The sequence below is a fragment of the Heptranchias perlo genome, chromosome 32, assembly GCF_035084215.1.
Source record: "Heptranchias perlo isolate sHepPer1 chromosome 32, sHepPer1.hap1, whole genome shotgun sequence".
In the NCBI taxonomy this organism is placed as follows: Eukaryota; Metazoa; Chordata; class Chondrichthyes; order Hexanchiformes; family Hexanchidae; genus Heptranchias; species Heptranchias perlo.
This window is the reverse complement of record NC_090356.1, coordinates 33527456-33555167: the sequence shown is the minus strand read 5'-3', so window position 1 is coordinate 33555167 and position 27712 is coordinate 33527456. Positions and strand designations below refer to the sequence as shown.

Genomic DNA, 27712 nt, shown 5'->3' with positions numbered 1-27712 from the left:
CTCAGTGTAAGACACATTTATTGAACATTTTCTCTAATACATCGGTTGAGAGGCCATGCACATTTTATAAGCAGAAACAGGTGACAGTTATAAGCAATGGAAATACAATAATCAACAATTAATTATTTATCTTCTGGCTGTTTCCTCACAAAATGTATCAGAGTATGGATTGCTGCAGTAAAGATGGAGAACTCCTATATGGGGCAAGTTTATAGATCCCTAGGAGATCATACTGAAATATGTAGGCCAGTATTAGTAAAGAACCCACAAATGTATATAGATAAACAATAGGGGCAATTTTAACCCCACCCACCCATCGGGAAACTGACAGGGCCGGGTGCAATGCTGATTTTACACCCTGCCCGATGTTACTCTCCAGTGAAGCTATTGGAGAGTTAATATTGTGCAGGGTGTAAAACAAGCCTTCCACCTGGTCCCGTGGGCCTCCCACCTGATGAGTTTTAGAATTGACTCAAACTATAAGATTTGAAATAACATTGCCTCTTACAGCTTCCACAATGAAACCTACAGTCTGAACTAACAAGCTGCCTTTCAGAGGAAGCAGTTATACCATAAATGTCACTGATTGATGTGTGTCTGACCTGATCTTTTGTGAATATGATTGTTGAATTTAGTACTAAAAGACAGCACAACTAATGGGGTTTTCCGAGTATTTTTCTAACAAAGAATTTGTAAATGAAAGATTACCACGTATACTGGATAATCAGTGCTTTTAATCTGTCTGGGATTTAGGTTACTTCAGGCCAAGTTACTAGAGTGAAAACAACACCAATAAGCAGCCAGGTTAGTGCCAATTTCTACCATCTCAGTGGGACCCAGGTAGTGGAGGAGGAGGAAAAGTACTGAAACACATCATATTGTGTTACAAATACTACCCAGACTCCTGAGTGACAATAGGGGTGGATCTGACAAAGTGACATTGGATTATACCTTGGGTTTTTTGAATCATGACCTAAATGATTGAGTGTGTGGGAGTAATGCTGACATGTCTAGTCCCAGGGACAGGCTCATTATCAATGAAGTTTAACTTCCCTGTAGTAAATGATGGATGCACTAAGCACAAATAACAACGCTCAGTCATAATTCAAATCTTGACATCAGAAATATGCAACCAGCAGTTTCGATGTACCCCATGCCACTCATTGAGTTGGTTTCATGTAACCCGCTCTCTTGCACTAAGTTATTGTATCAGTAATAGTCTGCGTTTTTCTAAGGATTGAGTGTCTTTGTTTGGGTAACAAGTTATAGCTTGCATTGCACCTGGCCAATGCCATCGCTGCCCACTAAGAGAAATAGATGAAAACATACCATTCCTCAGCACTGGCACTGTGCATTGTGGTGAGTATTCGAACAGGTAATAACTCATAAATTGGCAACACACAGTAAACACAGTAAAAATCACCAATTAGAAATGGAAGCTGATATAATTTGTCCCAGATTTAATAGGCAAATGTTATACTTGTAATAAAGACGATCTTTAATAATTTTTCAGCAGAGCATTCAGCCAGAAATCTTCTTTTATTCTTTTAGGCCTTAATCTGGAAAGAGAAGAAACCCACTGAAGACACTGTCATGGTCTTCTTTCCCCATCACGGCATTGTAATCTGTTGGTTCCAGCCAAACCTTATCATTGACCTGCAAATGAAGCACGATCCCTCCTGAACTGACCTGATCGAAATTTCCATGATTGCAGAAGCCAGCTTTCTTCACTCTGTTCATGTTCAGACTGATGCACAAGTTATTATCTGACGTTGCATGGTACACAAAGTAATAATAGCCGGTTATGTTACAGGTGAACACACCTGTGTTGCTGTCATAGTGGTTTTGGTCGTTAGATATGACTTTACTGAATCTGATGGGGATGTCCCTGGGAGGATATGCATGTCCACCTCTTTTTGCAGAAAAGGCAGATTTCAACGTGCTCTTGTGGTCTCCGGATCGCCCCATCTCGCCTTTTCCCCCCACATTGCCTGGGTCTCCGATATCTCCAGCGGATCCTCTGCGCCCTCTTTTTCCGGTTGGGCCTGTTATTCCTGGATCACCTTTCTCCCCCATTTCACCCAGAGTGAGAGCTAAGCCAGGGGGCCCTGTTAAAAAGCACAAGAATATTAATTCTGAGAAAAAAAAAACATGCAAAGAATGATACCATTATGATAGGAACAAGAAATTAATGGTGTGAAGTACTTGGAGATGTTCCTGCGATGAACCGTTACGTAAATGTAAGCGCTTCTTTCTATAATGCAAAGAGTCTGTCGTGTTTTCTTGATTTGGCAATTCTGAATCAGCACTCAGGCATGTCCAAACTCTGGCCATGTTGGAGCCTGTCTGGAATTCAGGCAGCCCTTCCCTCTAACTGATATAACCAGACAACTGAGGAACAAAGGAAACCCAAAATGGCAGAACATTAACAACATTTCAAAAACTGTTATTGGTTCATTTATTCCACAGTTGAGGGGATTACTTTGGGCGGAGAGTCCTCCTCGAGATTTCCCTACCCCTTGAATCAGTACTGTAGGAATTCTGACAGGATTTTCCTCCTCAATCTCTGATGGGCTTCTAAGGTCACACAGTATTCCCCATAGAATGGACAGGATGGGAACCTGAGACTGGGTTTTCCAATCGGGCCCCAATTGAGACGTTCAGCCTCTGTTGGCGTCTGGGCCCTGCCTGATTTTGTGGTCAGACTCACCTATGTAATGTGGGTGATGTCCCGATATTAGACCTGGCATTGGGAACTCCCTGGAAGTGGGGAGTATGGGAAATCACATCTTTAAAGAGCTGGGTCAAACGAAAGGTATGCGACCACTTAAAGTTCTGTTTACAGGGACAAATATGTTGGAAGCCTTTCTTATAATTTGAATGCATATTTCAGGTATTGTATGAATTGTTCGGGTAATAGAAATGGCTGACAGAACCCACCAGCTGGGGCATCTAGTGTAGATGTGAAGATGCCGGTGATGGACTGGGGTTGACAAATGTCAGGAATCTTACAACACCAGGTTATAGTCCAAATGTTTTATTTGAAAATCACAAGCTTTCGGAGGCTTTCTCCTTCGTCAGGTGAGCAAGTGTGGGATTCCATGGAAGATTACCGCATTTATAGTCAGAGAACAATACCTGGTGATTACAGATAATCTTTCCAACTGCCCATTGTCAAGGCAATCAAAGTGTTCAGACAGAGTGATGTTACCGACAGGACCACCGAATACACAAACGGCCAGAACAAAAGACAGACAGAGAGAGAGAGAGAAACATCCGAAAGGAAGAGAAAGACAGAGAATGACCCGTTGTGTTAAAAACAGATAACTTTTTTTCGCTGGTGGGGTTATGTGTAGCGTGACATGAACCCAAGATCCCGGTTGAGGCCGTCCTCATGGGTGCGGAACTTGGCTATCAATTTCTGTTCGACGATTTTGCGTTGTCATGTGTCTCGAAGGCCGCCTTGGAGAACGCTAACCCGAAGATCGGTGGCTGAATATCCTTGACTGCTGAAGTGTTCCCCGACTGGGAGGGAACCCTCCTGTCTGGCGATTGTTGCGCGGTGTCCGTTCATCCGTTGTCGCAGTGTCTGCATGGTCTCGCCAATGTACCATGCTCTGGGGCATCCTTTCCTGCAACGTATGAGGTAGACAACGTTGGCCGAGTCACAGGAGTATGAACCATGTACCTGGTGGGTGGTGTCTGTGTCGATGATCTGGCATGTCTTGCAGAGGTTGCCGTGGCAGGGTTGTGTGGTGTCGTGGACGCTATTCTCCTGAAAGCTGGGTAATTTGCTGCGAACGATGGTCTGTTTGAGGTTGGGTGGCTGTTTGAAGGCGAGTAGTGGAGGTGTGGGGATGGCCTTAGCGAGGTGCTCGTTGTCATCGATGACATGTTGAAGGCTGCGGAGAACATGGCGTAGTTTCTCCGCTCCGGGGAAGTACTGGACGACGAAGGGTACTCTGTTGTTTGCGACCCGTGTTAGTCTTCTGAGGAGGTCTATCCGATTTTTCGCTGTGGCCCGTCGGAACTGTCGATCGACGAGTCGAGCGTCATATCCCGTTCTTAAGAGGGCGTCTTTCAGCGTCTATAGGTGTCCATCGCGTTCCTCCTCGTCTGAGCAGATCCTGTGTATTCGCAGGGCCTGTCCATAGGGGATGGCCTCTTTGACGTGGTTAGGGTGGGAGCTGGAAAAGTGGAGCATCGTGAGGTTGTCCGTGGGCTTGCGGTAGAGTGAGGTGCTGAGGTGCCCGTCTTTGATGGAGATTTGTGTGTCCAAGAATGAGACCGATTCTGAGGAGTAGTCCATGGTGAGCTTGATGGTGGGATGGAACTTGTTGATGTTATCGTGTAGTCTCTTCAGTGATTCCTCGCCGTGGGTCCATAGAAAGAAAATGTCGTCGATGTATCTGGTGTATAGTGTTGGTTGGAGGTCCTGTGCAGTGAAGAAGTCCTGCTCGAACTTGTGCATGAAAATGTTGGCGTATTGGGGTGCGAATTTGGTCCCCATGGCTGTTCCGTGTGTTTGGGTAAAGAACTGGTTATCGAAGGTGAAGACATTGTGATCCAGGATGAAGCGGATGAGTTGTAGAATGGCGTCTGGAGATTGGCTGTTGTTGGTGTTGAGTATTGATGCTGTCGCAGCGATGCCGTCATCGTGGGGGATACTGGTGTAGAGTGCCTTCCATGGAATCTCTGGATACGTCGAGGGCATCCTGAAACCCATCGTACAGGGAACCCCCAGCTTCTGTCGCGACACTACAGACTTCCTACAAAAACTCAGTAACCACGGACCAGTTGAACCAGGAACACTTCTCACCAAGATGGATGTCTCAGCACTCGACACCAGTTCCATCCCACCATCAAGCTCACCATGGACTACTCCTCAGAATCGGTTTCTTTCATGGACACATGTATCTCCATCAAAGACGGGCACCTCAGCACCTCACTCTACCGCAAGCCCACGGACAACCTCACGATGCTCCACTTTTCCAGCTCCCACCCTAACCACGTCAAAGAGGCCATCCCCTATGGACAGGCCCTGCGAATACACAGGATCTGCTCAGACGAGGAGGAACGCGATGGACACCTACAGACGCTGAAAGACGCCCTCGTAAGAACGGGATATGACGCTCGACTCGTCGATCGACAGTTCTGACGGGCCACAGCGAAAAATCGCATGGACCTCCTCAGAAGAATAACACGGGACGCAATCAACAGAGTACCCTTTGTCGTCCAGTACTTCCCCGGAGCGGAGAAACTACGCCATGTTCTTCGCAGCCTTCAACATGTCATCAATGATGACGAACACCTCGCTATGGCCATCCCCACACCTCCACTACTCGCCTTCAAACAGCCACCCAACCTCAAACAGACCATCGTTCGCAGCAAATTACCCAGCTTTCAGGAGAACAGCGTCCACGACACCACACAACCCTGCCACGGCAACCTCTGCAAGACATGCCAGATCATCGACACAAACACCACCATCACACGAGAGGACACCACCCACCAGGTACATGGTTCATACTCCTGTGACTCGGCCAACGTTGTCTACCTCATACGTTGCAGGAAAGGATGCCCCGGAGCATGGTACATTGGCGAGACCATGCAGACACTGCGACAACGGATGAACGGACACCGCGCAACAATCGCCAGACAGGAGGGTTCCCTCCCAGTCGGGGAACACTTCAGCAGTCAAGGACATTCAGCCACCGATCTTCAGGTAAGCGTTCTCCAAGGCGGCCTTCGAGACACACGACAACACAAAATCGTTGAACAGAAATTGATAGCCAAGTTCCGCACCCATGAGGACGGCCTCAACCTGGATCTTGGGTTCATGTCACGCTACATGTAACCCCACCAGCGAAAAAAAGTTATCTGTTTTTAACACAACGGGTCATTCTCTGTCTTTCTCTTCCTTTCGGATGTTTCTCTCTCTGTCTTTTGTTCTGGCCGTTTGTGTATTCGGTGGTCCTGTCGGTAACATCACTCTGTCTGAACACTTTGATTGCCTTGACAACGGGCAGTTGGAAAGATTATCTGTAATCACCAGGTATTGTTCTCTGACTATAAATGCGGTAATCTTCCATGGAATCCCACACTTGCTCACCTGACGAAGGAGAAAGCCTCCGAAAGCTTGTGATTTTCAAATAAAACAGTTGGACTATAACCTGGTGTTGTAAGATTCCTTACAAGCATCTAGTGTAGAAAGAGGAGGGGGTTTTTGGCACTACAATTTTTGAACCCCCTGTTTGGGGGCTGGTGCAGCACACAGTGAGAGGGTGGCCTTATTTGCCACTGCAACTCACCCTACCCATGGAATAGTAACTTTCAAAAGGGTATTGGATATATACTTAAAAAGGAAAAAAATTGCAGGGCTATGGGGAAAAAGCAGGGGAATGGAACTAATTGGATAGCTCTTTCAAAGAGCCGGCACAGGCATGATGGGCCGAATGGCCTCCTTCTGTGCTGTAAGATTCTATGATTCTATGATAGTGTTGTAGTGTGCAGTGCTGGCGCTAAGTTGAATGTTGACTGCAGGTGTCCTTGCAGCAGATGGCACAATCTCAGCTCAATCACTGCCTCCCTGTTGATTCAAAGCTTCTGCAGGCAGATTCCTCTGACAAATCCAGGCCAACGTGCCTCTGCCTGTACACCAATGGTTTTTATTTCCTCTCTCATCAGGACAAAAAACAAATGGCTGAGTCAAATAAAGTTTCAGAGAAGAACTGTGAAGTGTAAAATGTATTACTACCTGACACACTCAGCGCTGGATACCAGAGATGCCTGTTCATCCACACCGTCCAGTGTTGCTATGGGTTGCCCAGGGACCAGTGAAAATTGAAATACCCCAAAGGCATATTCAATAGATCATTGAGTGTTCAATTGCACAGGCCTAGGCGGCAAATTTTATAAACGTTTTCTGTGAATTTATCCCGGCACCATCGAGGGTGCTGGTAACTGCGACACCGACCAACCCCTCGCCCATCACAGGCCCACTCCCCGCCAGACACTGCGACACCCACCAACCCCTCGCCCATCGTAGGCCCACTCCCCGCCAGACACTGTGACACCCACCAACCCCTCGCCCATCGCAGGCCCACTCCCCGCCAGACACTGCGACACCCACCAACCCCTCGCCCATCGTAGGCCCACTCCCCGCCAGACACTGTGACACCCACCAACCCCTCGCCCATCGCAGGTCCATTCCCCGCCAGACACTGCGACGCCCACCAACCCCTTGCCCATCGCAGGCCCACTCCCCGCCAGACGCTGTGACACCCACCAACCCCTCGCCCATCGCAGGCCCACTCCCCGCCAGACGCTGTGACACCCACCAACCCCTCGCCCATCGCAGGCCCACTCCCCACCAGACGTTGTGACACCCACCAACCCCTCGCCCATCGCAGGCCCGCTCCCCGCCAGATGCTGTGACACCCACCAACCCCTCGCCCATCGCAGGCCCGCTCCCCGCCAGATGCTGTGACACCCACCAACCCCTCGCCCATCGCAGGCCCACTCCCTGCTAGATGCTGTGACACCCACCAAAATGATGCAAATGGTTCCGAGGCTGAGAAATCGTCTGGGGTTTAGGGGCACACCTTCAGGACCAGCGACAGACCCACCAAAGCCCAAGACTGCCCCCAATTCGCTAACATGGACAAGCCTAGCTAATTAAAAAAAAACAGACATAACCTGTGAACAAATACACAAAAACCTGATGATGGGCAAGCAGATAGAAAGCTCCAGGTTCCTGGGATTCCACTCTCAATACTTTCAACACCTGTGCCTCAAACAAATCCCAAACTTGTGATACTCAGTGTTTGTTACTAGACATCACTGCAATTTGTAAACTTTTTAAATTGAGAATTTCATTGATGTGGTTACGTAATTCATGTTAATTTGATAGACACAATAAAACTGTACAAATATTTATATCATGTGCCCATACACTTGACTTTTGGATTATACTTACAGAAGTAGAATTATCCCTTAGGCATTAATGATATTTATACCCAGGGATCTTCACAAGCAATGTTGGGATTAAATGATGAAGCAACAGAGAGGGTCGATGAGGGTAATGCGGTTGATGTTGTGTGTATGAACTTTCAAATGACGTTTGGTAAAGTGCCGCATAATAGGCTTGTCAATAAAATTGAAGCCCATGGACTAAAAGGGGCAGTGGCAGCAAGGATATGAAATTGGCTAAGTGACAGGAAACAGAGAGTAGTGGTGAACGGTTGTTTTTCAGACTGGAGGGGTCAGTGCTAGGACCACTGCTTTTCTTGATTTATATTAATGACTTGGGCTTGGGTGTACAGGGCACAATTTCAAAATTTGCAGATGACACAAAACTTGTAAATGTCGTAAACAATGAAGAGGATAGCGATAGACTTCAAGAGGATATAGACAGGCTGGTGGAATGGGCGGACACATGGCAGATGAAATTTAATGCTGAGAATTGTGTGAAGTGATACATTTTGGTAGGAAGAACGAGGGGAGACAATATAAACTAAAGGGCACAATTCTAAAAGGGGGTGCAGGAACCGAGAGACCTGGGGGTACATGTACACAGGTCAGTGAAGGTGGCAGGGCAGGTTGAGAAAACGGTTAAGAAAGCATACGGGATCCTGGGCTTTATAAATAGAGGCACAGAGTACAAAAGCAAGGAGGTCATGATGAAACTTTATAAAACACTGGTTCGGCCACAATTGGAGTATTGTGTCCAATTCTGGGCACTGCACTTTAGGAAGGATGTGAAGGCCCCAGAAAGGGTGCAGAAAAGATTTACTAGAATGATTCCGGGGATGAGGGACTTCAGTTATGTGGAGAGACTGGAGAAGCTGGGGTTGTTCTCCTTGGAGCAGAGAAGGTTGAGAGGAGATTTGATAGGGTCTAAACAATCTAAATAAAAAAAAATTGTTCCCATTGGCGGAAGGGCCGTGAACCAGACGATGCAGGTTTAAGGTGATTGGCAAAAGAATCAAAGGCGACATGAGGAAATACTTTTTTATGCAGCGAGTGGTTAGGACCTGGAATGCATGGCCTGAAAGGGTGGTGGAAGCAGGGTCAATTGTGGCTTTCAAAAAGGAATTAGATAGGTACCTGAAGGAGAAAAATTTGCAGGGCTACGGGGAAAGAGCGGAAGAGTGGGACTAGCTAGATTGATCTGGCAGAGAGCCGGCACAGGCTCAATGGGCCGAATGGCCTCCTTCTGCGCTGTAACTATTCTATGATTCTATGATTCTATAGTGTTGAGGAGAGACTGTGAGTGAGGAGAGAGGTTAGGAGAGCTTTCTTTTCGCAGGGTGTTGTTACAGCGTGGAATGCGCTGCTATAGGAGGTAGGTGAGGTAAAGGCCGCGGGGTCAAAATCTGTCGACCCCTCTTCACCACCATAATGGCGGCAGAGGGGGTTTCAAGATCTGGCAATGACCTGTGCTCCTGACCCTGTCAGAGTATATTTTATTCACTGTGATGATGTGGGCATTGCTGGAATTTATTGCCTCTCCCTCATTACTGAGCGGCTTGCTAGGCCACTTCAGAGGCCAATTGAGAGTCAACCAAATTTGGTGTGGGACTAGAGTCACGTATAGGCTCAGGCCGGGTACGGACGGCAAGTTTCCTTTCCTAAAAGGACATTAGTGAATCAATTGGGTTTTTAATGGCAACCTGACAGCTTCATGATCACTTTTACTGATACCAATATCTGGGGTCAGAGCAGGGTCATATAGAGTCATAGAGTCATAGAGTTATACAGCACGGATAGAGGCCCTTCGGCCCATCGTGTCCGCGCCGGCCATCAGCCCTGTCTACTCTAATCCCATATTCCAGCATTTGGTCCGTAGCCTTGTATGCTATGGCATTTCAAGTGCTCATCCAAATGCTTCTTGAATGTTGTGAGGGTTCCTGCCTCCACAACCCTTTCAGGCAGTGAGTTCCAGACTCCAACCACCCTCTGGGTGAAAAAGTTCTTTCTCAAATCCCCTCTAAACCTCCCGCCTTTCACCTTGAATCTATGTCCCCTTGTTATAGTACCCTCAACGAAGGGAAAAAGCTCCTTAGTATCCATCCTATCTGTGCCCCTCATAATTTTGTACACCTCAATCATGTCCCCCCTCAGCCTCCTCTGCTCCAAGGAAAACAAACCCAATCTTCCCAGTCTCTCTTCATAGCTGAAGCGCTCCAGCCCTGGTAACATCCTGGTGAATCTCCACTGCACCCTCTCCAAAGCGATCACATCCTTCCTGTAGTGTGGCGACCAGAACTGCACACAGTACTCCAGCTGTGGCCTAACCAGTGTTTTATACAGCTCCATCATAACCTCCTTGCTCTTATATTCTATGCCTCGGCTAATAAAGGCAAGTATCCCATATGCCTTCTTTACCACCTTATCTACCTGTTCCGCCGCCTTCAGGGATCTGTGAACTTGCACACCAAGATCCCTCTGACCCTCTGTCTTGCCTAGGGTCCTCCCATTCATTGTGTATTCCCTTGCCTTGTTAGTCCCTCCAAAGTGCATCACCTCGCACTTTTCCGGGTTAAATTCCATTTGCCACTGTTCCGCCCATCTGACCAACCCATCTATATCGTCCTGCAGACTGAGGCTATCCTACTCGCTATTTACCACCCTACCAATTTTTGTATCATCAGCGAACTTACTGATCATACCTTTTACATTCATATCCAAGTCATTAATGTAGACCACAAACAGCAAGGGACCCAGCACCGATCCCTGTGGTACCCCACTGGCCACAGGCTTCCAGTCACAAAAACAACCTTCGACCATCACCCTCTGCCTTCTGCCACTAAGCCAGTTTTGTATCCAAAGTGCCAAGGCACCCTGGATTCCATGGGCTCGTACCTTCTTGACCAGTCTCCTGTGCGGGACTTTATCGAAGGCCTTACTGAAATCCATGTATACCACATCCACTGCGTTACCCTCATCCACACGCCGAGTCACCCCCTCAAAAAATTCAATCAAATTAGTCAGACATGATCTTCCCTTGACAAAGCCATGTTGACTATCCCTGATTAATCCTTGCTTCTCCAAGTGGAGACTAATTTTGTCCTTCAGAATTTTTTCCAATAATTTTCCTACCACTGATGTTAGGCTCACTGGCCTGTAGTTCCCCGGTTTTTCCCTACTCCCCTTCTTGAATAATTTAATTATTCTGACAGGCACTCACTTCAGTACGGGCACATCTCAGGCACCAGGTCAGTATGGGCACATCTCAGGCACCAGGTCAGTACGGGCACATCTCAGGCACCAGGTCAGTACGGGCACATCTCAGGCACCAGGTCAGTACGGGCACATCTCAGGCACCAGGTCATTACGGGCACATCTCAGGCACCAGGTCAGTACGGGCACATCTCAGGCACCAGGTCAGTATGGGTACATCACAGGCACCAGGTCAGTATGGACACATCTCAGGTACCAGGTCAGTACAGGCACATCTCAGGCACCAGGTCAGTATGGACTCATCTCAGGTACCAGGTCAGTAACGGGCACATCTCAGGCACCAGGTCAGTATGGGTACATCACAGGCACCAGGTCAGTATGGACACATCTCAGGTACCAGGTCAGTACAGGCACATCTCAGGCACCAGGTCAGTATGGGCACATCTCAGGCACCAGGTCAGTATGGGCACATCTCAGGCACCAGGTCAGTACGGGCACATCTCAGGCACCAGGTCAGTATGGGCACATCTCAGGCACCAGGTCAGTACGGGCACATCTCAGGCACCAGGTCAGTACGGGCACATCTCAGGCACCAGGTCAGTACGGGCACATCTCAGGCACCAGGTCATTACGGGCACATCTCAGGCACCAGGTCAGTACGGGCACATCTCAGGCACCAGGTCAGTATGGGTACATCACAGGCACCAGGTCAGTATGGACACATCTCAGGTACCAGGTCAGTACAGGCACATCTCAGGCACCAGGTCAGTATGGACTCATCTCAGGCACCAGGTCAGTAACGGGCACATCTCAGGCACCAGGTCAGTATGGGTACATCACAGGCACCAGGTCAGTATGGACACATCTCAGGTACCAGGTCAGTACAGGCACATCTCAGGCACCAGGTCAGTATGGGCACATCTCAGGCACCAGGTCAGTATGGGCACATCTCAGGCACCAGGTCAGTATGGACACATCTCAGGCACCAGGTCAGTATGGGCACATCTCAGGCACCAGGTCAGTATGGGCACATCTCAGGCACCAGATCAGTATGGGCACATCTCAGGCACCAGGTCAGTAGGGGCACATCTCAGGCACCAGGTCAGTACAGGCACATCTCAGGCACCAGGTCAGTATGGGCACATCTCAGGCACCAGGTCAGTACAGGCACATCTCAGGCACCAGGTCAGTATGGGCACATCTCAGGCACCAGGTCAGTACAAGCACATCTCAGGCACCAGTTCAGTATGGGCACATCTCAGGCACCAGGTCAGTACGGGCACATCTCAGGCACCAGGTCATAGAATCAAAGAAGTTTACAACATGGAAACAGGCCCTTCAGCCCAACATGTCCATGTCGCCCAGTTTATACCACTAAGCTAGTCCCAATTGCCTGCACTTGGCCCATATCCCTCTATACCCATCTTACCCATGCAACTGTCCAAATGCTTTTTAAAAGACAAAATTGTACCCGCCTCTACTACTGCCTCTGGCAGCTCGTTCCAGACACTCACCACCCTTTGAGTGAAAACATTGCCCCTCTGGACCCTTTTGTATCTCTCCCCTCTCACCTTAAATCTATGTCCCCTCGTTATAGACTCCCCTACCTTTGGGAAAATATTTTGACTATCGACCTTATCTATGCCCCTCATTATTTTATAGACTTCTATAAGATCACCCCGAAACCTCCTACTCTCCAGGGAAAAAAGTCCCAGTCTATCCAACCTCTCCCTATAAGGCAAACCATCAAGTCCCGGTAGCATCCTAGTAAATCTTTTCTGCACTCTTTCTAGTTTAATAATATCCTTTCTATAATAGGGTGACCAGAACTGTACACAGTATTCCAAGTGTGGCCTTACTAATGTCTTGTACAACTTCAACAAGACATCCCAACTCCTGTATTCAATGTTCTGACCAATGAAACCAAGCATGCCGAATGCCTTCTTCACCACCCTATCCACCTGTGACTCCACTTTCAAGGAGCTATGAACCTGTACTCCTAGATCTCTTTGTTCTATAACTCTCCCCAACGCCCTACCATTATCGGAGTAGGTCCTGGCCCGTTTCCATCGACCAAAATGCATCACCTCACATTTATCTAAATTAAACTCCATCTGCCATTCATCGGCCCACTGGCCCAATTTATCAAGATCCCGTTGCAATCCTAGATAACCTTCTTCACTGTCCACAATGCCACCAATCTTGGTGTCATCTGCAAACTTACTAACCATGCCTCCTAAATTCTCATCCAAATCATTAATATAAATAACAAATAACAGCGGACCCAGCACCGATCCCTGAGGCACACCACTGGTCACAGGCCTCCAGCTTGAAAAACAACCCTCTACAACCACCCTCTGTCTTCTGTCGTCAAGCCAATTTTGTATCCAATTGGCTACCTCACCTTGGATCCCGTGAGATTTAACCTTATGTAACAACCTACCATGCGGTACCTTGTCAAAGGCTTCGCTGAAGTCCATGTAGACCACGTCTACTGCACAGCCCTCATCTATCTTCTTGGTTACCCCTTCAAAAAACTCAATCAAATTTGTGAGACATGATTTTCCTCTCACAAAACCATGCTGACTGTTCCTAATCAGTCCCTGCCTCTCCAAATGCCTGTCGATCCTGTCTCTCAGAATACCCTCTAACAACTTACCCACTACAGATGTCAGGCTCACCGGTCTGTAGTTCCCAGGCTTTTCCCTGCCGCCCTTCTTAAACAAGGGCACAACATTTGCTACCCTCCAATCTTCAGGCACCTCACCTATAGCTGTCGATGATTCAAATATCTCTGCTCGGGGACCCGCAATTTCCTCCCTCACCTCCCATACGTCCTGGGATACATTTCATCAGGTCCCGGAGATTTATCTACCTTGATGCGTGTTAAGACTTCCAGCACCTCCCTCTCTGTAATATGTACACTCCTCAAGACGTCACTATTTATTTCCCCAAGTTCCCTAACATCCATGCCTTTCTCAACCGTAAACGCCGATGTGAAATATTCATTCAGGATCTCACCCATCTCTTGTGGTTCCGCACATAGATGACCTTGTTGATCCTTAAGATCCTTAAGAGGCCCTACTCTCTCCCTCGTTACTCTTTTGCCCTTTACGTATTTGTAGAAGCTCTTTGGATTCTCCTTTGCCTTATCTGCCAGAGCAATCTCATGTCCCCTTTTTGCCCTCCTGATCAGTATGGACACATCTCAGGCACCAGGTCAGTATGGACACATCTCAGGCACCAGGTCAGTATGGACACATCTCAGGCACCAGGTCAGTATGGACACATCTCAGGCACCAGGTCAGTATGGACACATCTCAGGCACCTGGTCAGTATGGACACATCTCAGGCACCAGGTCAGTACGGGCACATCTCAAGCACCAGGTCAGTATGGACACATCTCAGGCACCAGGTCAGTATGGACACATCTCAGGCACCCACAGTAAAGGGGGAGGAGCAGTGCAAGAGGCAGCACTGGAAAGCCAATCGGGGAGAGCAGGTGCAACCGGCTGAAATAGCGAACCGCATTGGAAGTTGGCCTCCTTTATAAGGGAGCGGATTCATTGTGCCCGCAGCCTTCCTGGGTTCCATGTCAAGGCTCAGGCCTGGGCACCTCTGTGGACACCGTTTACGCCCCTCCATTGACCTGGGTGCCAGCATCTTTCCTGAATCCAGATCACTCAGAGCAAAGGAGTTGGGAGCAGTGGGAATTCCGACAGTTGGTGTCATCCAGCTAGCCCCGTCCCCTTCCTGAGATGAGGCTCTGTGTGTCGCTGCCCCCAGCACCAATTCCCATGGTGAAGTCCAGAGATCCAGGGTTTCTGGGTCCCCTGCCAGGCCCCTCCCACTGTCTTTACCCCAGAACACTGCCCAGGCCCTGAGGAAATTCGGAGATTGTTGAATCTTTAAAAGGGGTTCATTCTGGACTGTTGGCACAGTCAGGATGGGCTAAAATGATCTCTTTCTGCACTGTAATTTTGTAATGTTTACAGCCCATCTCTTTGGCTGTCTCTTTGAAAGTGATAAGATCATGTTGCTTACAGTGGAATGACAGACAAATTCTTTGATCAAAATTTGAACACAAGGTGGATGTTGTTATTTGTGATTGTGTCTATTCACCTGCTTCTCCTTTTGCTCCTTTTGTGCCATCTCTGCCATCTTTGCCTGGTATTCCGGGTATTCCTGGTATTCCGTGAGTTCCGGGTATCCCAAAATTTGTTTCTAAACCTTGAACCGATGGACCCAGTACTGTCAACAGCAGCATCAGGGAAATGCATTTGGGATCCATGGTGTGTTTGTAGACGGATAGACAGAGTTTGTAGAATCTGAAACAGATGCAGCCAGAACAGGCCTGAAAACATGCAGATCTGAACATAGCACAAAAGAACTTATGCAGTATAATTAAAAAAACACAGCATCGCATTGAATAAAAGAAATGTGAGTAATTATAAAGGATTAAATTTTTCCTTATCTGTGGCTTAACATAAAAGAGGAGCTATTTCTCCATGTGTGTTGCTCCATCTAGTGGTTATGCATTTGTCATCCTGTGACGAAAGCCATCAGAATATATCGGAGGCCAGTTTTCGGCAGTGATTCTCAAACTGGGGCCCATCAGCCCTTGGGGTCTGCTTGTTTTAAATGTGAAATGTGGATTTGTGTAAGTGCACCTGTGAATCTGACAGTCCAGGTGCTGTGTGGAGTGCAGGCTGACGTAGGGTTGCCAACTCTGGTTGGAGGCATTCCTGGAGTTGGTTCATGTGATGTCCTGACCACATGATGCCTGATCATGTGACATCTACAAATGTTATTACATTGACCTTATAAAGGTTGGGTCCATCTCGTTGACTATTTTTGCTCGTGGTTTCGAGCCAGCAGCCGTTGTGAGAAGTTCCAAGAACCAGGAGGCCACTCGTGAGCAGGGAGAGGAAACAGAGGGGGGGGAAACGGAGGGTGGGGAAACAGTGGGTGAGGAAGAGGGGAAACCGAGGGCATGGAAACCGAGGGCAGGGGAGTGATATGCAAGGGGAGAACCATAGGTGGGAGGAACTTTAATTCCATCAATAACTGATGGTAACTCATCGAAGATACATCGATAAATAATAGTAATACTGGTAAAACTCAGATTTTCCTCATAACCACACCCTGACCGTACGTTGTCAGGTAACAGTGAGGATTACAGTCTGACTGTGTTAGAACATAAGAACATAAGAAATAGGAGCAGGAGCAGGAGTAGGCCATAAGCCCCTCGAGGCCGCTCCACCATTCAATCAGATCATAGCTGATCTTCGACCTCAACTCCACTTTCCCACCTGATTCCCATATCCCTTGATTTCCCTAGAGTCCAAAAATCTATCCATCTCCGTCTTGAAAAGACTCAATGGCTGAGCACCCACAGTCCATTGGGGTAGAGAATTCCAAAGATTCACAATCCTCTGAATGAAGAAATTCCTCCTCATGGCCGACCCCTTATCCTGAGACTATGCCCCCTAGTTCTAGACTCTCCAGCCAGGGGAAACCACCTCTCAGCATCTACCCTGTCAAGCCCCCTCAGAATCTTATATGTTTCAATGAGATCACCTCCCATTCTTCTAAACTCCAGAGAGTATAGGTCCATTCTACTCAATCTCTTCTCATAGGACACCCATCTCATCCCAGGAATTAATCTAGTGAACCTTCATTGCACCACCTCTGAGGCAAGTATATCCTTCCTTATGTAAGAAGACCAAAACTGTACGCAGTACTCCAGGCGTGGTCTCGCCAAAGCCCTGTACAATTGCAGTAAGACTTCCTTACTATTGTACTTCAACCCCCTTGCAATAAAAGCCAACACACCATTTGCCTTCCTAATTGCTTGCTGTACCTGAATGTTAAATTTCTGTGTTTGTGTACCAGGACACCCAAATCTCTCTGAACACCAACATTTAATAGTTTTTCACCCTTTAAAAAATATTCTGTTTTTCTATTCTTCCTACCAAAGTGAATAACCTCACATTTCCCCACATTATGCTCCATCGGCCACCTCACCTAACCTGTCTATATCCCTTTGCAAACTCTTTGTGTCCTCCTCACAGCTTACTTTCCCACCTAGCTTTGTATCATCAGCAAGCAACAGTGAGGAATATTGACTGATTCCTGGGATGAGAGGTCGTCCGTGGGCTTGCGGTAGACGGGCACCTCAGCACCTCACTCTACCGTAAGCCCACGGACAACCTTACGATGCTCCACTTTTCCAGCTTCCACCCGAACCACATCAAAGAGGCCATCCCCTATGGACAGGCCCTGCAAATACACAGGGTCTGCTCAGACGAGGAGGAACGCGATGGGCACCTACAGACGCTGAAAGACGCCCTCGTAAGAACGGGATATGACGCTCGACTCGTCGATCGACAGTTCCGACGGGCCGCAGCAAAGAATCGCATAGACCTCCTCAGAAGACAAACACGGGACACAACCAACAGAGTACCCTTCGTCGTCCAGTACTTCCCCGGAGCGGAGAAACTACGCCATGTTCTCCGCAGCCTTCAACATGTCATCGATGACGACGAACACCTCGCTAAGGCCATCCCCACACCTCCACTACTCGCCTTCAAACAGCCACCCAACCTCAAACAGACCATCGTTCGCAGCAAATTACCTAGCTTTCAGGAGAACAGCATCCATGGCACCACACAACCCTGCCACGGCAACCTCTGCAAGACGTGCCAGATCATCGACACGGATACCACCATCACACGAGAGGACACCACCCACCAGGTACATGGTTCATACTCCTGTGACTCGGCCAACGTTGTCTACCTCATATGTTGCAGGAAAGGATGCCCCTGAGCATGATACATTGGCGAGACCATGCAGACGCTGCGACAACGGATGAATGGACACCGCGCAACAATCGCCAGACAGGAGGGTTCCCTCCCAGTCGGGGAACACTTCAGCAGTCAAGGACATTCAGCCACCGATCTTCGGGTAAGCGTTTTCCAAGGCGGCCTTCGAGACACACGACAACGCAAAATCGTCGAGCAGAAATTGATAGCCAAGTTCCGCACCCATGAGGACGGCCTCAACCGGGATCTTGGGTTCATGTCACGCTACACGTAACCCCACCAGCAGGAAAAAAAAAGTTATCTGTTTTTAATACAGCTGGACATTCTCTCTCTCTGCCTTTCGGGTCTCTTTCTTTCTTTGTCTGTGTAATCTGACCCATTGTGTATTCAGTATACTGGGATGTAATGTTTTCCGTGGCTAACCTGTCTGAACACCAACGACACCTTTGATTGCTGTGACCGTCTCCCAGCCTAATATATGCTGTGCGATTTTAGAACCTCACTCACCTGACGAAGGAGAAAGTTTCCGAAAGCTTGTGATTTTCAAATAAAACTGTTGGACTATACCCTGGTGTTGTAAGATTCCTTACATAAGAAAGTACAGGCAGAGAGGGACTGGGTGGCCCCCAGACAGACAAGGAGGAGCAGGCAGGTAGCGCAGGAGTCCCCTGAAGGCATCTCACTCTCTAACCAGTATTCAGTTCTGAATACTGGTGAGAGAGAGGGTACCTTTGGGGAGTGCAGCCAGAGCCAAGTCCACAGCACCATGTGTGGCTCAGCTGTACAGGGGAGAGGAGGAAGGTCGGGAGAGCGATGGTGATCGGGGATTCCATAGTTAGGGGAACAGACAGGCGTTTCTGTGGCCGCAGACGTGATTCCAGAATGGTATGTTACATCCCTTGTGTTTCGGTCAAGAATATCACCCAGCGGCTGCAGAACATTCTGGTGGGGTCGGGGGGGCGGTGAACAGCCAGAGGTCGTGATCCATATCGGTACCAACGACATAGGTAGAAAGAGGGATGAGGTTCTGCAGGTAGATTTTAAGGAGTTAGGGAAGAGATTAAGAAGCAGGACCTCAAAGGTAGTAATCTCCGAATTACTCCCGGTACCACGCGCTAGTGAGTATAGAAAATGGAGGATAGAGCAGATGAATGCGTGGCTGGAGAGGGTGCAGGAGGGAGGGCTTTAGATTCCTGGACTATTGGGACCAGTTCTGGTGGAGGTGGGACCTGTAGAGGCCGGATGGGTTGCACCTTAACAGAACTGGGACCAATGTCCCCGCGGGGAGATTCGTTAGTGCTGTGGGGGAAGGGGGGAGGGTTGAACTAATTTGGCAGGGGGATGGGCACCAGGATGTAGCATTGGAAAGGAGAAACAAGGGGCACAAAGGATTGGGTGGGATCAGACTAAGAGAGAGTACAAGAAAGTCTAAGACTGGTTTGCAGTGCGTGTGTGTAAACGTATGAAGTGTGGTAAACAAGGTCGGTGAGCTGCAGGTACAAATAGCCTCATGGGAATATGATGTTGTGGTGATAATGGAGACCCGGCTCAAAAAAGGGCAGGATTGGGTACAAAATATTCCTGGATACAAGGTGTTCAGGAAAGATAGGGAAGGGAAGGAAGGAGTGGGTGGCAGTATTGATTAAGGAGAATATTGCAGTAGTGGAGAGAGAGGATGTCCTGGAGGGGTCAAGGACAGAATCTATTTGGTTAGAGTTAAGAAATAAAAGAGGTTCATTACACTACTGGGTGTATTCTATAGGCCACCAACTAGTGGGAAGGATATAGAGGAGCAAATTTGCAGGGAAATGGTGAGAGGTGATAGAGAGGTGCAAAAGATATAGAGTAGTGATAACTGGGGACTTCAACTATCCTAATATAGACTGGGATAACAATAATAATATATGGGGCACTGAGGGGGAGGAATTTTTGAAATGTGTTCAGGATAACTTTCTTAACCAGTACATTTCCAGCCCAATGAGGAAGGAGGCATTGCTAGACTTGGTTCTAGGGAATGAGACGGGCCAAGTGGAGCAAGTGTCAGTGGGGGAGCATTGAGGGAGCAGCGATCATATCATTAGGTTCAGAACCGCTATGGAAAAAGACACAGACCACTCTAAAGTAAAAATACTCAATTGGATGAGGGCCAATTTCAATGGGATGAGAATAGATCTGGCCCAGGTAAATTGGAATCAAAGATTTGCAGGCAAAGAGGTACTTGAAATGCTAGCTGTACTTAAAGTAGATAAGTCACCAGGTCCAGATGGGATGCATCCTAGGTAGCTGAGGGAAGTAAGGGTGGAAATTGCAGAGGTACTGGCCATAATCTTCCAAACATCCATAGACACAGGGGTGGTGCCAGATGGCTGGAGAATTGCAAATGTTACACCCTTGTTCAAAAAAGGGTGGAAGGATAAACCCAGCAACTATAGGCCAGTCAGTTTAACCTTAGTGGTAGGGAAACTTTTAGAAACGATAATCTGGGACAGAATTAACAGTCACTTGGATGAGTGTGGATTGATTAGGGAAAGCTGGCATGGATTTATTGAAGGCAAATCGTGTTTAACTAACCTGTTTTTTGATGAGGTAACAGAGAGGGTAGATTAGGGCAATGCAGTTGATGTGGTGTATATCGACTCCCAAAAGGCATTTGATAAAGTACCGCCTGGTAGGCTTATCATCAAGATTGCAGCCCATGGAATAAAGGGGGCAGTAGCAACATGGATACAGAATTGGCTAAGTGACAGGAAACAGAGAGTAGTGGTGAACGGTTGTTTTTCGGACTGGAGGGAGGTGTACAGTGGTGTTCCCCAGGGGTCAGTGCTGGGACCACTGCTTTCCTTGATATATATTAATGACTTGGACTTGGGTGTCCAGGACACAATTTCAAAATTTGCAGATGACACAAAACTTGGAAGGGTAGTAAATAGTGAGGAGGATAGTGATAGACTTCAAGAGGATATAGACAGGCTGGTGGCATGGGCGAACACGTGGCAGATGAAATTTAATGCAGAAAAATACGACGTAATACATTTTGGTAGGAAGAATGCGGAGAGACAATATAAACTTGAGGGCACAACTCTAAAAGGGGTACAGAAACATAGAGATCTAGGGGTATATGTGCACAAATCGTTGAAGTTGGCAGGGCTGGTTGAGAATGTGGTTAGAATCATAGAATCATAGAAGTTTACAACATGGAAACAGGCCCTTCGGCCCAACATGTCCATGTCGCCCAGTTTATACCACTAAGCTAGTCCCAATTGCCTGCACTTGGCCCATATCCCTCCATACCCATCTTACCCATGTAACTGTCCAAATGCTTTTTAAAAGACAAAATTGTACCCGCCTCTACTACTGCCTCTGGCAGCTCGTTCCAGACACTCACCACCCTTTGAGTGAAAAAATTGCCCCTTGGTCCCTTTTGTATCTCTCCCCTCTCACCTTAAATCTATGCCCCCTCGTTATAGACTCCCCTACCTTTGGGAAAAGATTTTGACTATCTACCTTATCTATGCCCCTCATTATTTTATAGACTTCTATAAGATCACCCCTCAACCTCCTACTCTCCAGGGAAAAAAGTCCCAGTCTGTCTAACCTCTCCCTGTAAGTCAAACCATCAAGTCCCGGCAGCATCCTAGTAAATCTTTTCTGCACTCTTTCTAGTTTAATAATATCCTTTCTATAATAGGGTGACCAGAACTGTACACAGTACTCCAAGTGTGGCCTAACTAATGTCTTGTACAACTTCAACAAGACATCCCAACTCCTGTATTCAATGTTCTGACCAATGAAACCAAGCATGCTGAATGCCTTCTTCACCACCCTATCCACCTGTGACTCCACTTTCAAGGAGCTATGAATCTGTACTCCTAGATCTCTTTGTTCTATAACTCTCCCCAACGCCCTACCATTAACGGAGTAGGTCCTGGCCCGATTCGATCTCCCAAAATGCATCACCTCACATTTATCTAAATTAAACTCCATCTGCCATTCATCGGTCCACTGGCCCAAAGCACACGGGATCCTGGGCTTTATAAATAGAGGCATAGAGTATAAAAGTACGGAAGTCATGATAAAACTTTATAAAACACTGGTTCCGCCACAACTGGATTGTTGTGTCCAATTCTGGGCACTATACTTTGGGAAGGATGTGAAGGCCTTGGAGAGGGTGCAGAAGAGATTTACTAGAATGATTCCAGAGATGAGGGACTTTAGTTACGTGGATAGACTGGAGAAGCCGGGGCTGTTCTCCTTGGAACAGAGACGGTTGCGAGGAGATTTGATAGAGGTATTCAAAATCATGAAGGGTCTAGACAGAGTAGATGGAGAGAAACTGTTTCCATTGGTGGAAAGGTCAAGAACCAGAGGACATAGATTTAAGGCAGGGCGATGGGGAAAGGGTGCGGGAGTGGGACTAGCTGGATTGCTCTTGCATAGATCCAGCATGGACTCGATGGGCCAAATGGCCTCCTTCCGTGCTGTAACCTTTCTATGATTCTATAATTCCATCAGTGAGGAGTACATTCTGACCATGTGTTGACAGGTAACAGCGAGGATTCATTTCTGAAACTTTGTTGGCCAGTAAATGTGAGGAGAGCAGTCTCACCTGTGTTAGCAGCCATAAGTGAGGAGTACATTCTGACCCTATGTTGGCAGGTACTTGTGAGGAGTACAGTTTGACTGTGTGTTGACTGGTAACAATAAGGATTTATTTCTGAACGTGTGTTGGCCAGTAAAATTGAAGACAACAGTCTGACCTGTGGTGACAAGTAACAGTTAGGGTTAAGAGTGACCATGTGTTGGCAGGTAACAGTGAGGAGTACAGTCAGACTGTGTATTGACAGGTAACAGTGAGTAGTACAGTCTTTCTGTGTGTTGACAGATAACAGTGAGGTTTACAGTCTGATGGTTTATTAACAGGTTACAGTAAGGAGTACAGTCTGATGTGTATTGACTGGTAACAGTGAGGTGTACAGTCTGACTGTAAGTTGACAGGTAACAGTGAGGTGTACAGTCTGACCATGTGTTTAGAGTTAACAGTGAGGAGCACAGTCTGACAGTGTGTTGGCCTGTAGCAGGGGTAAATACAGTCTGACTGTTCTTTAGCCGGAAACAGTGAGGAGTACATATTGACTGTTTCTTGACCGGTAACACTATGGATTACAGTCTGACTGTGTGTTGACAGGTAACAGTGAGAGCATAATGTCAAAAACTTAAACTTAATATCACTTATTCTATACAATGCATTAACTCCCAAACACTTAATTCAGACAAGGAAGAATTTATTAAGAAACTTGTACAACTGGAAGTGTACCTCAAACAATGGTTGGGGATACATCTTCGCTGAGATCAAGAAACAGCTCACGTTTATACAGTTCAGTACCGACGCTCACCTGTTATAGAATATGGGCGGACACGTACATTCTTTATTGGCTCAGGCAGTTGGTCAATCAAGTACTGAGCCCGCCCCCTCCAAACGTCCATAGCCCTTTTTTATCTTGGCACGTAGGCCTCGTAGGCCTGAGCATTCTCATCCTCCCCACATTTCTGCCCCAGTTATCAGTAGGGCTGAAGTCAGTCTCAAGGCCACATGGCCTTTCAAGAAACTGTATTCTCATTATATTTTTGTAGTCAGCAATACCCTTATCTGCTAGGGGGGGGGTGCAGACGGTACTAAGCACCTGCTCAACTAACTTAATTATCAACATACCAAGGCTTAAACGTAATTACACAATTGTGCTTCTCTGTGTGTTTTCATGAGAAACTATTATGTGAGCTTTAAATTGAATTAGCTGGTCAGTTAATATGGTCAAATATCCATCATGCATTTCTACATTCATGGGTTAGGTGTATTAGAGAGAGTTAATATGGTCAGGTATCTCTTTATGCATTTCCACAATAAGAACATAAGAAATAGGAGCAGGAGTAGGCCATATGGCCCCTCGAGCCTGCTCCTCCATTCAATCAGATCATGGCTGATCTTCGACCTCAACTCCACTTTCCCGCCCGATCTTCATATCCCTTGATTCCCCTAGAGTCCAAAAATCTATCAATCTCAGCCTTCAATATATTCAATGACTCAGCATCCACAGCCCTCTGGGGCAGAGAATTCCAAAGATTCACAACCCTCTGAGTAAAGAAATTCCTCCTCATCTCAGTCCTAAATGGCTGACCCCTTATCCTGAGACTATGCCCCCTAGTTCTAGACTCTCCAGCCAGAAGAAGCAGCCTCTCAGCATCTACCCTGTCAAGCCCCCTCAGAATCTTATATGTTTCAATGTGATCACCTCTCATTCTTCTAAACTCCAGAGAGTATAGGCCCATTCTACTCAACCTCTCCTCATAGGACAACTCTCTCATCCCAGGAATTAATCTAGTGAACCTTTGTTGCACCGCCTCTAAGGCAAGTATATCCTTCCTTAGATAAGGAGACTAGACTGTACACAGTACTCCAGGTGATTTCTCACCAGAGCCCTGTACAATTGTATTAAGACTTCCTTATAGTACTCCAACCCCCTTGCAATAAAGGCCAACATGCCATTTTCTTTCCTAATTGCTTGTTGTACCTGCATGCTAACTTTCTGTGTTTCTTGTACGAGGACACCCAAGTTTCTCTGAACACCAACATTTAATAGTTTCTCACCATTTTAAAAAAATATTCTGTTTTTATATTCTTCCTACCAAAATGAATAACCTCACATTTCCCCACATTATATTCCTACTGTAAGGAGTCCAGATTGACCATTTGGCCAGTAACGGTGAGGAGTCCAGTCTGATCATGTGCTGTGAGTCAATAGTGAGGAGTACAGTCTGACTGTGTGTTGACAGGTAACAGTGAGGAGTGCAGTTTGACTGTGTGTTGACAGGTAGCAGTGAGGAGAGCAGTCTAACCCTGTGTTAGCAGCCATAAGTGTGAAGTACAGTCTGACCGTATGTTGGCAGGTACTTGTGAGGAGTACAGTTTGTCTGTGTGTTGACTGGTAACAGAAAGGATGTATTTCTGAACATGTGTTGGCCAGTAAATGTGAGGAGAACAGTCTGACCTGTGGTGACATGTAACATTTAGGGGGTAAGTGTGACCGTTTGTTGGCAGGTAACAGTTAGTAGTACAGTCTTTCTGTGTGTTGACAGATAACAGTGAAGTGTCAAGTCTGACTGTATATTAACAGGTTACAGTGGGGAGTACAGTCTGACTATGCATTGGCAGGTATTTATGAGGAGTACAGTCTGAATGTGCATTGGCCGGTAGCAGTTGGGTATACAGTCTGACCGTGTGTTGGCAGGTAAGAATGATGAGCATAGCATGTCTGTGCAGGTAGCAGTGAGGATTACAGTCTGACTGTGTGTTGGCTAGCAAAAGTAAGGAGAACCGTCTGATGTGATGTTGACATGTAAAAGTAAGGAGTACAATCTGAACGTGTATTGACAAGTAACAGTGAGGAGTAAATTCTGACTGTGTGTTGGAAGGTACTTGTGAGGAGTACAGTCTAATCATGTGTTAGCAGCCATTTGTGAAGGATACAGTCTGACTGTATGTTGGCAGGGATCTGTGAGGTATACAGGCTGATTATGATTTGGCAGGTATTTATGAGGAGTACAGCCTGACTGTTTGTTGGCTAGTAAAAGTAAGGAGAACATTCTCACCATATATTGGCAGGAAACCATGAGGAGTACAGTCTGACTGTGTATTGGCAGGTAACAGTGAGCAGTACAGTCTGTTCATGTTTTAGCAGGTATTTATGAGAAGTAAGGTCTGACCGCGTATTGACAGGTAACAGTGAGAAGTACAGTCTGACCGTGAATTGACAGGTAACAGTGAAGATTACAGTGTGACTGTTTGTTGGCCAGCAAAAGTGAGGAGAACAGTCTGACATTGTTTTGGCATGTAACAGTTAGGAGTGCAATCTGATCAAATGTTGGCAGGTAACAGTGGGTAGTACAATCTGACTGTGTGTTGGCAGATAACAATGAGGAGAAGAGTCTTACCATGTGTAGGCAAGAAACCGTGCAGAGTAGAATTTGACTATACTTTGGCCGATAACACTGAGGAATACAGTCTGACCATGAGTTGACAGGTATCAGATAAGAGTACAGTCTGATAGTTGATAGGTAACAATGAGTAATACATTCTGACTGCTTGTTGACAGGCAACGGTAAGGAGTTCCATCTGATGTGTTTTGGCAGGTATCTGTGGGGTGTACAGTCTGATTGTATGTTGACTGGTAACAATGAGGAGTACAGTCTGACTGGGTTTTGACAGGTAACAGTGATCAGTACAGTCGGACCATGTATTGACAGGTAACAGATAGGAGCACAGACTGACTACATTTTGGCATGTACCAGTGAGGAGTACAGTCTGACTGTGGCATGGCCAGTATAAGTGAGGAGGACAATCTCATTGTGTGTTGGCAGGAAACCGTTGGGAGTACTATCCGACTGTGTTTTGGCAGGTAACACTGAAGAGCAGTGTTAACAGGTAATATATCGGACAACAGTCTGACTGTGTCTTGACAGTTAACAGTGAAGAGCACAGTCTGACTGTATTGACAGGTAACAGTGAGGAGTGCAGTTTGACTATGTGTTGACAGGCAACGGTGATGATTCATTTCTGAATGTGTGGTGGCCAGTAATATTGAGTAGAACAGTCTGACCTGTGTTGACATGTAACAGTGAGGAGTACAGTCTAACTATGTGTTGACAGGCAACAGATAGGAGTAAAGTCTGACTGTGTGTTGAGAGTGAACAGTGAGGAATACAGTCTGACTGTGTATTGACAGGTAACACTGAGGAACACAGTCTGACTATGTGTTGATAGACAACAGATAGGAGTACAGTCTGACCGTGTATTGGCAGGTTCTTGTTAGGATTACAGTCTGACTGTGTGTTTTACAGGTAACACTGAGGAGTACAGGTAAGAGTTAGGAGTAAAGTCTGACCATGTGTTGATAGGTATCTGTGAGGAGTACAGTCTGACCATGTGTTGACAGGTATCTGTGGGGAGTCATTTATCACTAATAATCACTAGAGGGTGTGAAGTCACTGACTGGGTTGTGGCACGTTATTTGACGTTATTTGATGTTCAGCTCCCTCTGGCTGTCAACGATTATCATTTCTTAAACAATGTACATGAAGTTGACAAGCTGCAGAGAGAAGCTTGTGCAATGACAATAATAATAAAAGTTCCACATACTTTTTATTTGGAGTTAACTATCTGGCCCTTTGCAGAACCGAGATCTATTAAAATTATTCAAAGATGTGACAGCGTTTTTTTTAACCCTCTGAAGAGTACAATAGCATTTTAATGACAAAGTCCTTAATATTACTGTTTGAAGTTGTTTCACTTTATTTCACAGTTACTATAAACGATAAAATATTCTCTGCTCTACATTTCTGGAGTGTTACTTTAATGTTTCACACCAAAGATTTACAGAAGAGCCTTTTTAGAATTGTTTAGTGGTTAAGGGGTTAAGTTTTTTTGAAATTTCCAAACATGATGCACTCTTTGAAATGCCTATGCCATAAAATATGTTAATATTTGAAAAGATTTATTCATCAGAATTTTATCCAAAGGATTAAGTTCTTACCTTATGGTTTCTTGAAGCTTTAGAAGGAGAATACTGAGAAGCACACTTTAACGGAGCCTGGGAGGTTTGCACAATTCTGAATTTTCTTGGTTAACATGAAGCTTCTCGGAGGGAGGGTCA

The 27712-nt window shown here is 46.7% G+C and overlaps 1 protein-coding gene across 1 annotated transcript; it reads right to left on the bottom strand.

Annotated features, from left to right (window-relative positions):
* LOC137301219 (complement C1q subcomponent subunit C-like) lies at nucleotides 1–27712 on the bottom strand. The gene is made up of 3 exons (XM_067970696.1): nucleotides 27593–27712; nucleotides 15307–15512; nucleotides 1–2108 (listed from the first exon to the last, which is right to left on the bottom strand). The coding sequence occupies exons 2-3, from the start codon at nucleotides 15473–15475 to the stop codon at nucleotides 1555–1557; spliced, it is 723 nt and encodes a 240-aa protein (XP_067826797.1). The 5' UTR covers nucleotides 15476–15512; nucleotides 27593–27712; the 3' UTR covers nucleotides 1–1554.